At 52.3% G+C, this 15,467-nt stretch overlaps 1 protein-coding gene across 1 annotated transcript in view; it reads right to left on the bottom strand.

Moving 5' to 3' along the window:
* The window catches only part of LOC149350942 (uncharacterized), a 41,942-nt gene extending 27,990 nt beyond the window's left edge, over positions 1 to 13,952 (bottom strand). Inside the window, exon 1 of the mRNA XM_089576954.1 lies at positions 13,802 to 13,952. Within this exon, the coding sequence (XP_089433080.1) occupies positions 13,802 to 13,898 (97 nt within the window). The 5' untranslated portion in view covers positions 13,899 to 13,952. The remainder of the gene's footprint in view (positions 1 to 13,801) is intronic.
* Positions 13,953 to 15,467: the final 1,515 nt, after the last annotated feature.

Raw genomic sequence — 15,467 nt, 5'->3', positions numbered from 1 at the left:
CGATGTCAGGAGGGTCCCGTGCGGAGGGCGCAGTGCACGCACCCGCACCCCAACGGCATTTCCTACGGGGCCTGCGCGAAGTGCGTTCGCGGAAGCATCGCTAAAAGCCGGAGTAGGGCTTGAACAGCACTGCGCGGGGGCGGCTTGCCGGCAAAAGAGGAACGAGGTGGCGGAAATCCTACTGAGTGTTCGATTCACCCTTCACTACCGATATAGCATGCACCGAAAGCAGCGTGCAGTGCTCGAGAGCTTGAAGTTGAGCATCTCGGGGTTCCAGTGGGGATGGCAAACAGGATATCTGTAACCTTCGGTTTACCTTTCTTAAGCTCTTTGAAATCACGACCGGAAAGCTGCTCGCGCGCAAGTTAGACTCGAAGGGGGTCCGTGGCACCCTTGCGACGGGTGATTACAGGAACAAATGAACCGACAGCCTATCAAAGACGGATCTTACGCGAGGAAAGTCTCTGTTAATACGGCCGATGGACACCAATAGTCGGATACAAGTGAAGAACGAAGCGGCAAATGCCCATCAAAGGACGCTCTCCAGATTGTCATGACATCGTGGTTAATCCCCTTGGACCTGCTAGTGCGACATTGCAGAGGGTGGCAGATGAAAGGCAATTAACCATCGCTTAATCGGATTGACCGCGGCGTCATGCGGTTCGCGCCATCAGTCTTCATTCTTCCTACGTTCATTGTTTGGCAGATAGACCACGTATACCTTGCGCTTCTGCATGCACTCGGATACAGATGGAATGAAGAGACAAGCTCACCGTTGTCGTAGAAACAACAACCCTTCGCCTCTATTTTAAGTTAAGATGATTGCCAACAGAAATAGACGACTTTCGCCGTTGTGCCTGAGTGCATACCCAACATTCGTTGGACCGTTACCGTTAAAGTCACGCTCTCTACCACACTTGGGTCAACGGGCCATCAGCGCCGACAGCGCCAAATGCATCAAGTGACGCATTCGTTTCCTTTGGGCCACCTCGGTGGCTCAGTCGTTATGGTGATCGGCTACTGACCCGAAAGACGTGGGTTCGATTCCGGACGCGGCGGTCGCATTACGACGGTGACAAAATGCTAGAGGCGCGTGTACTGTGCGATGTCAGTGCATGTTAAAGAACCTCAGGTGGCCGAAATTATTAGGGAGCCCTCCACTACGGCGTCTGTCATAGCCTGAGCCGCTTTGGGACGTTAAACCTCATGAAAAACCAAACCTTTCCTTTGGAGAAGGAAACGCTATAACCATCCATAGTTCTCAAAAAGAGTTCGAGAAAATCGGTTTGGTTTATGTGGCCTAAAGTCGCAAAGCGACTCAGGCTATGAGGGACGCCGTAGTGGAGGGCTCCGGAAAATTTAGACCACCTGGCGTTCTTTAACGAGCACTGTACCCGGGCCTCTAGCATTTTGCCTACATCGAAATGCGACCGCCGCGGCCCGGATCGAACCCGCATCTTTCGGGTCAGCAGCCGAGCATTATACCTACTGAGCCACCGCAGCAGCTTGTTCGAGAAAAATGAGTTTCTTAACTAAACCGCCAGGATCCACGAGTTGACCTGGCTATACGAGGTCTGTTAGAAAAGTATCCGACCTTATTTTTTTTTTTTTTTTGCGAACACCTGATGGATATGAAACAAGCGCGCTTGCGTCAGCGGACCTTGAACCTTCGTGCGCATGCGCGGATTTTCTCCCGCCTGCCGATAGCGTCAGTCGCTGCATGGGACGCAGCGTTTGAGTAAGGTAGTACGCAGTGCTCACGTCAGTTTTTTATTGCAAGGAAAATGGCGGAGCGACTGGAGCAGCGCTAATGCATCAAATTTTGCCAGAAACAGGGCGACAGACAAATGGAAACCATTCGGAATATTCAGACGGGTTTCGGGGACGATGCTATGAGCAGTCAAGATATTAAGCAGTGGTACAACTGGTTTAAAGGCGGCCGCACATCGGTGGAGAGCGAGCCACGCTCCCGTCGGCCATCAACATGCCGAAAATGACCAGGTCATTGCCGAAGTGAACGCTGTGGTGATGCGGGACCGTCGTGTGACTATCCGAGAAGTTGCGAAAGAGATGGACATCACCACTTTTCTGCACATTTTATTATCACCGAAAGTTAGGCCATGAAGAAAATTGCGGCGAAATTCGTGCCGAAGCTGCTCACGGTGGAGCAAAAACAGCTTCCTGTTGAAGTCTCGCTGGACATGCTGATTCCACAAACAGTGACCCCGACTTCATGAACACCATAATCACTGGTGACGAGTCTTGGGTGTGCGGGTACGAACCGGAAACCAAATCCCACTCGTCACAGTGGAAGCATTCCACATCACCAAGACCAAAGAAGGCCCGCCAAGTGCGCAGCAACGTCAAAGTGATGCTGACTGCTTTCTTTGACTCCCGCTGTGTGGTACACCACTAGTACGCACCACAGGGTCAAACAATGACCAAAGAGTACTACAGCGATGTCCTCCATCGCCTAAGTGATGCTGTGCGGCGCAAGAGACCGGAGTCAACAGGAAAATGGCGCATCCATCACGACAATGCTCCTGCACATTCCTCGCACTTGATTCAGACTTTTTTGGCGAAAAACCAGACTCCTGTAGTTCAACAGGCTCCTTACTCTCCTGATAAGCCCCCTGCAACCTCTGGCTGTTTCCCAAAATCAAGAGGCCATTGAAAGGAGCGCGATTTCAGACAAGATAGGATATTATGGCTGCAACGACAGCCTAGCTAAACTCCATTCCGAAAGAGGCCTTTTCGAAATGCCAGCAGTGGCAGCACCGGTGGGAGAAGTATGTGGAGTCCCAAGGAGACTACATTGAGGGTGATTAGGTTTCCAACGCTCCAGTTATGCCAGTTTTTTTTCTTAGGCCAAAGGTCGGATACCTTTCTAACGGACCTCGTATGCTTCGGTTTATGCATTCATAAAAGGCACCTTCATAAATACTTGAGGGGACACTCCAGCTCCGCCTTAAGAGTTTGACAGAATAACGTTAATGGGTCCCTTCAGCGGCTTGGGGTCTTCCTTGTGCGTCACTTCGCAGCCACGGTCGTTCTCTGCTTTACATTTATACATCGCTGGGAGCCCTCGTACCATTCTTGGCGCAGTGGTGCAGCGGAGATGCAGCACTGCCCCGACAGATGGCTGTTTCAAACACAGCCTCCGGTGGTGCTTGTGAGACCCAGGTTGCCCTCCCCGGGCAACCGCTGCCCATACCACGGTCGGCAGTTTGCCCACAATCCGATGGGCAGGTTGTGATGATGTCACAAGGTCAAGTGACCTATAGGTGGTATACGTACTATCGCGATGGAAAGAAACGCGAACAACGCGGCGCCTATACGAGCTCCGCTGTTCGAATTTCTTTTCATCGCGCTTTCACCTGCAGGGGTGGTAAGAGAAAGACGCTAGAGTCTTCCTGCATCACGGTCGACTCTAGCGTATTTTTGCTACCACCCAAGTAAAAGCGTGATGAAAAGAAATGCGAACAGCGAAGCGCCCAGACTCCGCTCTGTTCGCGTTTCCTTGCATCGCCCCTGTACGTTGGCTGCCTGTCTTTTTCGCTCACGTCTGCAGAACCGGAGCCTTAACACTGTCGCGTTAAAATACAACACGGCGTCTGCTCCTGTGCAGATTTTTTTTTTGCTTCGCTTATAGCATATAGCCGCATCGTGGGGCTCTTTCGGGGACCGGCGGTTCGCGCAAATGCTGTTACTTAATTAGTACCATTAACTAAAAATAGAATCAAATAACAGAGTTTAGGACGGTATGTCCTGCCTAATGAAAACTTTCGACCCTTTTATTTTTGTTGCTTTCCCTCTAGCTTTTATCGCAGCATGGTCAACTTCAAACATCTGCTAAACACAGTGTTGGGGAAAAAACCGCTCGGTTTTCCGAAGCGTACGCACTTGCACCTTTAAGCAAAACAAAGACAGAGGAACCCCGTTAAATGCTGCAGCAACAAACGAAAAGTATTAGAAAAGTTTGAAGTTTATTCGTATGCAGTCAAGTGCTCACAGACAGGTTTGCAGAACGCTACTTAAAAAAAAAAAAAACGATTTCTCTAGGCTGCCAATAGAAGTGATCGTTTCAACGTAACCACCGCTTCAGTCCAATGCTCCGAGTTCCAAAGTAACCAGCTGCGCTGAAATGGAGCTTAAAGAAATCCGTGCGGCAGGATTAGTTTAAACCCTTTGAAAACAGTGCGCGGAATCGAATACGCTAGAGATGCCTGAAATCACGGAGAAATTTCTTAATCTAGCAAAGCATAATACCAGCTTTATTAATACCGGTGATTTCAGCGATGTATTGAAGTTCGACGATACAGTATCGAGTGTCTGTATCGGAAATCAATTTTGGTTCTGTACTGTGTATCGAATATACTTTTTTGAAGTATGGTGCCCAGCTCTGGTAATGTGAGGAGCCAGCTGTTAAAAAAAGCTTACAGAGCAAGTATTCTCCGAACACCGCCTACGTGGGCGCACACACTCGGCAGTTCGATTGTGCTGCGAAGGGGTAGCAGCGAACGCCTGTGCAGTACAACTGCACAATCTGCTACGTGCCAGATCCGCATGCTTCTTTTCGGCGCACAGTATTACAACAGAGTCCGGTTGATTCGTTTTTATGGACAACAGCAACACAGTGGGCTGCAAAAGTATACTGCGTGCGCGCACCAACTAACACACGCATACTTTAGCAGTTGTGACTGTACAGTGATGTATTTATATACTCGCTAAAGAATATTAATCTGAATGAAACATTAGCAGTAGCTTATAAAGGTAACCCAAAGCAGCCAAGTCCGCAGTCATCAAGAGCGCCTGTGTGACGCAAGGTGTATTTTAGCGAGCCACGGCGTAACAACGAGACCGATCATCGAGGCTCGCTCTCGGATCGAGCAGGGAGAGGGCGAGGCACGGGTTGTCGGCGGGGAAGCACGGGAGGCCCCCGCAGTTGGCGCAACCAGTGTAGAAAAGAAGAGGGGGCCCTCGCTGCACGCCTGGGCGCGATCGCAATCAAGCGGCATGGAACGAACGGAAGCCGCGCTCGATCGGAGCTCTCCTCGCGCGAGGAGGGTTTAACCAGCGGCCCCGGGCATCTCGGCCTGACGGGAGACAGCCATTTACGCCGCTAAATTGCAGGAAACGAAGGGGATCCGCGGCCGGCCCGCGGCTGTGCACACCTGGACACGCGGCCGTGCACAAGGTGCGCTATGCCGCCGCGATCTCCGGGGCCGAGTCGGGGCCTGCCTCTTGGCTCCGCTTCGATGGGGCGCGTTTCGTCAAGAACAAGCCAAGCGAGACCGGCCGCCGCGCTGCTGCTGCTGGACCGCGACTCGAAGCCAGCCAGGGTGTGAAGGGAGGGCGCCAGACGCGGAAGCGAGCGGCGGCGAGGAATGTCGCGATGTCCGGCCGGCAGAAGAAGCCGCGCATTGCAGCTTTTCACTGGTATACTCGCAGAGAGGCAAGGTAAGCTATGGGCCGAGAATAAAAAAAGAAGAACGAGAAGCGAAACCACCACGGAGGAATGCAAAGGCCCGCAATGTCCGAACATTCTTAGGCGGAGCGATAAGCTCAGAAAACAACTCCTGTGTACACTACCTGCCTCGCGGCATATGATAGAATTAACCGGTCTTTGAATCGCCGTAGTAGGCGCTTACTGTGGGAACGATGGCATGCCATATTGTTTTCGATAGCCCCTGCGCGACATCAGCAATACGCATGCGGGCTTGGCCATACATATAGCGCCTGCGACAGAGAACAAGAAATCTTCGAAGATCCTGCGAGGCCGTCAGAGGTCCAGGCTGAAGTTGCTACCTGTACTGTAAGCTCTGTCTAGAAGCGAGAGCCACACGGCTTCATCAGTTTCTCTCCCAAATAATTACGATTGTTTTGCACGTGAAGCACTTTCAGACAAGTTACAGCGTATCCCTCATCCTTAAGCTCATGGAAACCACCTCCTGATTACATCAAACTTCACAGCCTTTACTCTTCGCTATCGTCTGCCTGGCAGGCAATGTATGACGCTGACCGTGGCCAGAGGAGCGTCAGCATCTGTTACCTATGTGCCAGCAAAGGAATCACGGCCTGGCATGAAAAAAGAACCAAAACAGACTGAGGCTTGAATGGACTATGCGTCTTCTCATAGATAGATGGCTATTTATGTATCCTTGATATTATAAAACCTCAGTAATATACGTGAGTCTTCGCTGTTCGTATCGTATTTGTGGTGTTCCGCAAATACTATTAATTACTGTAAAAATCAATGTTAATTAGATAACGCGTTCATTCTGTGTTGAAACATTCATATTTCTTAATGCATATTGCCATCTTTCCAAGGTGCATGCTCCAAACGCCTGCAATCATTGATTCTTTGAGCTCGCTGCTACCTCTCTGACAGCTGGCATCCAATTTATCTAGCACCGTGGAAAGTCTCGAGTATGGTATGGTATGACATGGTATGGTATGGTATGGTATGGTATGGTATGGTATGGTATGGTATGGTATGACATGGCATGGTATGGTATGGTATGGTATGGTATGGTATGGTATGGTATGGTATGGTATGGTATGGTATGGTATGGTATGTGGCATCTAACGTCACAAATCTGCACGTGGGACGCCGTATAAGGGGTTCCGGATTCATTTAGAAACCCTGTGGTTGTTTAATGTGCACTGACTTCACACTAGGCCATGGCCGTTCGCGCATTGTGCCTCCATCGACATGCGGCCGCCGCAGCCGCGAGCTATCTAGCGTCCAAAGTTAAAATAGTGTTGAAAAATTGTTATATAAGTTGCAGTAACGTTACACATTACAACGGAACGTTAATTTAATACTAAAAATTCAGAGATAACGTTATATGCTGCTTCATAAACAATATTTTAACATTCAAAGAAAGCATTGCGTTAATGCTTTGTTCCAATGTTATTGTAATATTAAAATTTCACAAATAATGTTATATGGTACATCGTAAACATTCGATTGCCGTTCATAACAAATATTGCTCTAACATAGTGTCCAAAAAGGGGTTAGAATGTTTACATTATGACTATAAAACAACATTACAAATATATTTCAAATATTGTGTGCCATAACTTTTCCCACTGTTCTTACAGTAAAGGTGTTCTTGAAGTAGCAGTACTTTGCAATAAATCTCCTAGATTGTGCCTGCCATATATCGCATGCACAGCCTCTTTATTTTGTTAGAAAACATCGCTTATTGCCCATTCACCACACTCACTCACGGGGCACCCTTCAATAATAGCTATATAAGGTGATATTCGTTCGAAGTAAATTGCCTGTATTGGTTGTTGTGCATTTTAGTACTCAAGAGTCGCCCTCTTTGCTGGTTATTTGCAATTGGCGGGCCTGCATGCTCTTGCAAGATTACTTAGCCATTTGAGATAATGTTTCAGTTATGTTGTTTATATGTATAATTAAGCTGAAGGCAAGATTACTGCAACGTTATTTTGTAACGTTCAGGGAGGACACTTTGAATAAAAGTGACATTAAGAACAATACGTTTACGTTTGACCAAATAAAAGAAATAACATTGTAACGTTTCGGTGCTTTTCCGTAACTCGTTCTTAAACCGAGTAGAGTTTGGTGGCACATTTATGAAAACGCGTTAAGTAGTTCGCTTATTAGCACTGCGTTTCTGGCCCGTCTTAAGCTGCGTAGGCTTTCATTTCGACGTTTTTCTACTTACTGTCTTCTTTCTGTTTCGCCGCTTTCGTGCGTTTGTGGCCCACGAAACCACATAATTTTTACCAGCTTTATGACAAATAGCGTAAATTTAGTTTCCATCATCTCCTGCAACCATCTGCACACAGTCACTGTCGTTGCGTTTCGCTGCATGGTCCCCCGCCAGACACGGAGGCCGCAGGCTACAGCCGCGGCCTGTGCAACTCAGGACAGCACTTGCATTGAGCGAGAGCTTGGCTGCATGGTTTCTCTAACCCCTGAGCATCACGTCGCCTTCTTTTTAGTCAGAAGCGATGGGAGCCCTGCGACAACGTGCTGGCGAATAAGGAACTGTCTCGCTGTATATACACGGTGTAGCGTCTTGCGTGCCATTTTACGCTATTCGTTGTCTGTGGAGCCGCTGCGTGGAATTTAGTGGGCGGCCAATGAGAGTGGGTCCATTTACAGGGCAAACACGGCTGCGGCTGCTGCAACGCCACCAGGGCAGCACCTGCGCTACGCGACGCCCTGATTGACAGGCGGCCAGCCGCGCTGCGCGCGGGGCCGGCGTCAGCGCGAACCCGCGGCGATTGTTTCGGCGGCGCGCGTCGTCTTTCGGGGGCACTCCGCGTCCTCAGCCGCGCCCGCGCACGGGTGCCCCGTAACTCAACTTCGCCCGTGCTCGGATGAAACGCCCCGAGCCCCCTCTGCTCTCTGAGTCAATGCAAATCAGGGCCGGCACCGAGTTGTCGACGCTGTGCAGACCGGTCTCTGCTTGGACGCCCGTCCGGCGCTGGTGCCTAGCAGCGCCTCTCGGGCCAGCTTCGTTCACGTTACCCGTCGAGCAGAGGCACGTCTCTGGCACCAATCTTCCATGCAACTGTTGCAGCAGATCCAGAGGGAAACCCGCTTGTCCACGACCACCTCCACCCAGTTGGTAGCGGGTCTGGAGCTTCTTTCAAGAAGAAAAGCATAAACGCGTGTTCAGCAAAAAATGGCCGGTTATTTTGTCCAAACAGCGGAGCGAAGACATGATGTGAAAGAAGTTTGAACTGATTAATATGTCCGGAATAGGACTGCGAACGCGCCACGCACTCAACGGCGCGCACAACGAACGAGGCAGGCAATGTTCGCAGGCGAAAGACGAGTTTGACTGGAGGGGCCTCCGAAAGCGACAGCAACGACCGGGACAAGCGGTGCGCGAACACGCTGCCGAGAGATAGCTCCGACAGCGCGTCCGCACCGAACAAAGCGGAATTCAAAGCGAGCCGGGGTGGCGGCGCTCGTTATCGGCCCGGGCGGACCCAGCAGCGCTCATCGGTTCGAGAGACGGCTCCGAAAACGGTCGGTCGTCCATGGCGATTGCCTGCGCCCGAAATTTGTGTCCTCCGACGGAGCGTGAGAAGCGGCGACGGTCGGACAAGCCCCCGCGATAATTGGCCCGAGCCAACGACCACGCACCGGCCGCCAAAGATAAAGCGGGCGAACCCAAGGAGAATAGGCGACGTCTCCCAGACAAAGCGCGCCGATTCGCGCGCGCCACCTGGCCAAATAGCATTATACGCAGAAACTCGTTAAAATATGGCCACAATAACGGCGGTGGGCAGCGCGCCGTAACCCCCCGCCACCTGCCCGCCTCTCGGCTAACGAGTGCGATCGATAATCATCGAAGGGTCGTCGATAATGCCTGCGATTGTTTTGGGCCGCCTTTGTGGCGGAGATGTCCGGGTGATGCTTCTCTGCGGCGTCCGAGGCGTCCTCGCCTTTTGTCATGTAAAGCGCCGATTGTCGCTCGGCCGGGGGAGCTCTTCGGCGGAGATGGGTCGTACAGTGTTTCACAATGTGGCGCCGGACGCCCCGGAATGCCGAAAACGCCGCCGCGGCGGCCAAGGCCCGCCGGCGCATGGGAAGAAGCGCGCGCGTGTGGGAGCGCCCCTGGCGCCCGCTCTCCTTGGGCTCGGCGCCCGCGCGCGCAGCGTCCCAGCACTGGCCGGGCGGTCGGTCAGACGCGCTGCTCGCAGGGCATGCTCGCCCTTATCGCCGCCCTCCTTCGAGACAAACCCTGGAGCCTCTCACGGGGCGACCAGCGGACGCGTTCGTCGAGGGCCTCCTTTTGCACTAACGGGGTTACGAAGCTTCGCGCTCAGGCCCGTGAAGAAGCAACTTTTCAGTCTAAAATCGAGGGTGCTCATAGCAGAGTTGTACGAGATGTATAGATGACATCTATACTCCGTCTCGCTAACGCTGCGGAACGCTTCAGTAGCTACAGGGCTGACGTTAGCAGAGATGTCCCCATTGATAAAACACTTTGCACGTGACAACTGATTGTGATTGGCTGCATGAGTGCACACGCTGGCTAGTCACGATAGTCAAGACGTCGGTCGACCGCCAGCCGCAATAGTTTTGTTAAATCGGCTCCTAATAAGCTGGCGCCAGCTCTGTATACCTTATCTGGCGCTGCAAAACCATGACAAGAGCATATGGAAGTACCAAAGGACGCAGACGTAGCTGCAGCCACGACTTCATTATTGAGCCCAGCTTCTTTCATACAGTTTCCATTTCCTAATGCATGCATAGTGCGTAGTAGTAAGCAGCTGCAGAAAAATGAAGAGGGTGGAGGGGGGTCTGTCGGCTGGCATCAACTGGGCCACTGTTATTGCCGCGTGCCGATAGGAGAGGGAAGGCGGAATGAAGGATTCAGTTGAATGGTGGTGTACGAAGGGAGTAAGCAGAGCCTCGGACGATTTCACTGATTTTAGAGACAGCCGACCGAATAAACTGTCGGCGTAAGGAATCGAGTTTTATTCCTCGTGATACTTGTGCTTAGTCAAGAGCAACTCGCGCGTGTTCTCGTGATTGCTGCACCGGCACCAAGAGAGCTCAGAACTACACCTGCACGTGTTCTCTTTCGCCCTAAACAGAATTCCTGGAAAAGGGGTGTTTGCGTGGACAGTTGTTATTGGGTAGAACTGCGAAAGCCGGTAGATATTTGCACAAACACTTTCTTCCGCTATATATTTTGATGACGGCACATCATCAAGTAACCATGCAGCTAATTCACGTACAGCATGACTGAAACACTTCGCAACAGTCCGCGCTTCGTGAATGATTGCGTTTCGAAAGCGCATCAACGATATCACCAAACGCACAGACAGGTTACAGAAATTTGCGTAAGTATTTAGCAGCTTGTTTTATTTGTATAGAATGTTCATTAAGCATGTAAAAAGGCTGTCGATTCTGACTGTCAGTGCTTTTCAAAGAATGAATACTCGGGGCGTTTCCTACTTGGTGTGTGGTGCCGCGTGAACAGTACCTCTGATCTCGAGATCTGTGCAGCCACCGCATCGTTAAAAGTCACCACTCTGGCGGCAACAGCAGCGACATGGTCAGCACGTGCTGCTCGCGACGAAGCTGACCGCGAAGCTCTGCAGCCAGAGGAGCACAGGGCGCATGACGCTGCCGCGCTTCCCAGCAATTCGCAAAATTCCACAAAGCGAGCCTCGCTTCGAGCAGGTCATGTGTGGTTACCACTTCCGCGCACGCCTTTTGCGTCTTCTGTAATGCTTAAGCGTGGCCGGAACAAGTGTGTGGCGCAGAAGGGCGGCCACCCCAGCAGTGTGTTAATCGAAGCGAGGTCCGTATGCAGACAGACGTTTCTTCCCGAGTAAGCGTGACGACTCAAAGAGACTGGAGCATCGCAGTCAGGGAGGGGGGACGCGCAGCAGATGAGTGCTGGCAGAGGAAGCGGGCGACGCGCCGGAACGAGTACACCTGCCGGTGGCGCGTGCCAGCGCGGCGAGCATCCGGTGCGCACGCGACGGACAGTTCCGACGAGCAGGGCGCAGATCCGCTTCCCGAAAAGAAACGAGCCGGCCGGCATAATCGGCGAATCCCTTTTCATTAAGGGCATCCAGCTGCCCCCGCCAGCGACTCCAGCTCGCCTCCGAGGTGCCGTCGCGTCCACCTGCCCGCGCTGGACGCCTTCGGACCAAGGCGCCGCCGCGTCAACCGCACCGGCGCCGACAGAACAAGCGCGCGCGCGCGCGAGCCTTCCAGATGCGCGACGCATACAAAACGCGGGGCCCGCGGGAACCGCTCGAGCGCGCGCGGTCCGCCGGCAGCTGCTTGGCCCCGCGTTGCGCCGTTGCGAATTTGATGGGCGCCTTAAGCCGCCGCTGCTGCGGGGGCCAGATACAGCGAGCGCTCGCAGCTCGCCTAATCTTCGCAGACATTCGCGTTGTTACTATAAGCGAGAACGCTGTCACCGCACTGGACACCGGGCGTTCTCGGGCATAATAGCGCCTACCGACTCAGAGTTATGGGCAGGGGTGGCCATACAATCACAGAAAGGAAAAGGAGGATCGGCGGCTGCCCGAAGGCGTGCCAAATGTTTTGAAGCCAATGAGAGTGCGTAGTCATTGCCTCGTTTAATGGCCAGGTGCTGTCTGGCATCCTCAACTGGCGAAAGACGGGAAGATGCGGCATTTGGAAACAAAACTAAATGGTGAGGTCATTACGCTACGTCCTCGACAGTTGCGAAGATACCTTATTGGACTCCTGCATAACATCACGCACTCGTGGAAGGCGTCATTAAGAAAACGAGCCCTGTCTCTGCGGCAGCCATTCCTTATTTTCGCATTATAATTCCTGGGAAAGTAATACTGAGACAAGTGATGCACTTTTCACCGTAAAAAGAGTTTATTAATGGAATAACGGACCTCAGCTCTTCCGCTTATGAAGTGTTCAATTTGAGCTGCATTCTTACCGTCAGTAAAGGCAATATACTAACAACACTATTATACAAGATTTTATATATTTCATGCCGTCCTGTCAAAAAAAATATGCCAGCAGATTTCACTGGTCAGCCAAGCAATGACAGCTTTTACTATGCTCCCAATAAAAGCTGCATCAATTAACGATTTCCGTATAGCTGCAACAGCAGCTTTCCTGAACTCAATACAGCGAGCAGGTCTATATATCTTCTCCGCATCCACTCCAGCGGCGGTGCGGAAAGGTCGCGGACGCTGTATAAGGCGCCAATAAACTGCTAACGAAAGTATAGCAGGAGATGAAGAAAAAGAAAAGCTGTATTCCTGGGCTGTCATTGTTACTTACTGCGAGGGAGCCTTCCTAACTGAGGGCCTACATCAAAGATCGTATTAAGTGGAGAATTGCTGAGCTGCGATCGTCACGCAGTCACTGCTTCGACTGACATCAGATTGGTCTCATCTTAGGAGGAGCAGTGACTACTGGTAGCAAGTTTGAGATCCAGGCCTTGGGGTCTCCATAAGAGGGTTGCTAGATGTCGCGGAATTCCAGACTTAAATTTACTGCTGCGTAGCTGTCAGTATAATGAAAAACTAAAGAAGTTCTGTAAACCATATGCGTCAGGACCTTCACGAAGTTCACAAATTGGCGTCTCAAATTGCAGTGTTCGCGACATTTAAGCAGGCTACGTGACTTTTCCAAAAGTATCATCAATGAATTAATGGCACAATAAGGGCAATCGCATTCAGCCATTTGGTCTCCTTTAGGCACTGGAACAGGTGCTGTTAACAGTTTTCTGATAAATCTGTTTTCGCCTTGACCGCACAGACTCGTAAAAATAAAACTTTAAACCAATTATATATGCCAATTTTTAGGCAGCGTTGTATGATAAGCCGATGAAATATTGCCCACGAAGCAATGTTTTGCTCCTCATAGTCCCTAGAATTTTGCGTGCTCTTTCGAATTCGACAAATATTATACAAATCAGTTCTGCGACTTCCGAGCGAAAAACCATACTCCCGTTCTCGTGTACTTACACTAGGCAGGAGATTTCAAAGATTACATCTTGTTCTCAGAACAAACTAAGAAAAGGTGGCAGCTAGAGGGAGAGGGGGGAGGAAGCAGCCCGTCACAGATATGCCAGTGCGGAATGTGGGCCTGCGAACCATGCTGGTCGTGGTTTCCGCCTCAGTAGGTGCCAGGCAGCTTGCACTCGATGTTGGCGCATTTCCGCCAGTAGCCGTGCTCCGGCTAGGCTTCTTGGGACACTGTCCGCCTGCTACGGGAACTCGGGAGTCGGCTTGGGATGCGACGCGAGGGAAGTAAGCGAACTCGGTGCGCGTAGCTCCGCACACTCACCGTGCGGCGGCGGTGTCCAGGACCAGAGCAGCGGCTCGAGGGCGGCCCAGCAGAGCGGCCCGATCGGCCATGTGGCCGCGGCGCCTGCCGGCATCATGGCGCGAGCTAGTCTGCCGGGTCGCCACAGTCGCGCGCGTCCACAGCGCGAGGTGTTGCATTGTCTGCCCCTGTCGAAGATGGATTGGCCCTTGCATCGGAAAGTAGCGGCGGCGAATAACGCCGCAGGCGCACACTTGCGGAGGGCGGCTCCCCGGGGAGACTTCCGCGGGGGACACGCTGGCGACCGGCGTCGCGCCGAAGACCGCGATCACGCCTTGGCCACCCACGGGAGGCGAATCGCGGAATCGCCACATTTGTGCAAAACCGGACCCGTCTCGGGATGAATGATTCAGACTCAGATTCAGACTAATCCTCGCTGCCGCCCTGCCTGAAGCAAAGAACGCAGAAAAAAAAATAGAAAGGGCGCGTGATGGCAATATTGCCGACTGAGCGACACCCAGCAGCGAAAGGCCATACCCTAGAGTACATGTAGGTTTTTTAGAGTTGGTCAAATGCTCCTGGCTTCTTGGCTGAGGGCGAGCGATTTTTCCACGAATATGTGTTGTACCGCGCTTACGTAGAACGAATCAGATTTTATGCGGAAATAAGTATTTGTGGAGGAAGTGCGTTATTAAGGAATCTTTCTGTGCTTGTGCCCTCGGCAAAGTTAGTTATCTTACTGTAAGGTAAATGTTTTCTTAAACGTACCCAGGAGACAACACGCATCGATTGCAAGCACGTCGAAGGACCAGATGTCCATGGCATAGAGCGACGTATATTCAACTTCCATGGCAGGTGCCTCTCGCAATTAGCTACGCTGCCCGCTGCAAGAAGAGGCATCCCGATGCCAGCGTGTGCTAAGCGTTCACGCCGTGCTCATGGGCCGACAAAATCCACGGGGCGCAACGAGGGCGCAGCTGCCCGGTGCCAACTCTTCTCCGCCGTGCGGACGCCGCGGTGGTCACAGCACACTGTGCCCTCGCGCTCAAACAAGAGCGCGCACAAGACACGTACAGTCTCGGAGCAACAAAGGCGAGAGTGGCGCCGTCCGAGGAAGAAGACAAGTGGTGTCGGCGCACCGGCGTGGGCCTGTAATTCCAACGGCTTGAAAAGATCGCTCCAGAGGAGTCCAGGTATAGCGCCATCTTCTTCTTTTTGACAAATTGTGGCCGGCCCGTCAGGCGATCAGCGCGCGCGCGGTCGGCGCCAGAGGCGAGATGCATCGGGAGAACAAAGAAACAGCCCGACCGGGCGCGCCCTGAAAGGTGCCGCGCTGGGCCCCGCCAAGTGGACTGTCCGGCTCGTTCCGAGAAGGACCAAAACGGCAGCCGGCGGCCCTCGTAAGCGTTTTTCTTTCCTTTTCTGTTGCGCTGCACGAGATAGGGAGGACCAACAGGCGGCGGCCCGCCGCCGTTATAAGCGCGCGCGCGAGCATTTGACCTCCGCTCGGCCTCTGCGGTCTTTCTGGGGAGCGCGTCGGAGTAGCGCAGCGAGAAGCATGCATGCAGAAAGAAGAGGGGAGAAAAAATAAAAAGAAAGCACTGAACAGAGGGGCTGACAGCGGCAGCGGCGCGCCGGAGTCGACCTGTCAAAGCAAACCTGCGTGGCAATCAGAGTGAGCTCCGTA

The sequence above is a fragment of the Amblyomma mixtum genome, chromosome 3 (genome assembly GCF_055824585.1).
Source record: "Amblyomma mixtum isolate Tamu chromosome 3, ASM5582458v1, whole genome shotgun sequence".
NCBI classification, from domain to species: Eukaryota; Metazoa; Arthropoda; class Arachnida; order Ixodida; family Ixodidae; genus Amblyomma; species Amblyomma mixtum.
Note: the sequence above shows the minus strand (reverse complement) of the source record. Positions and strands in the feature narration are given on the sequence as shown.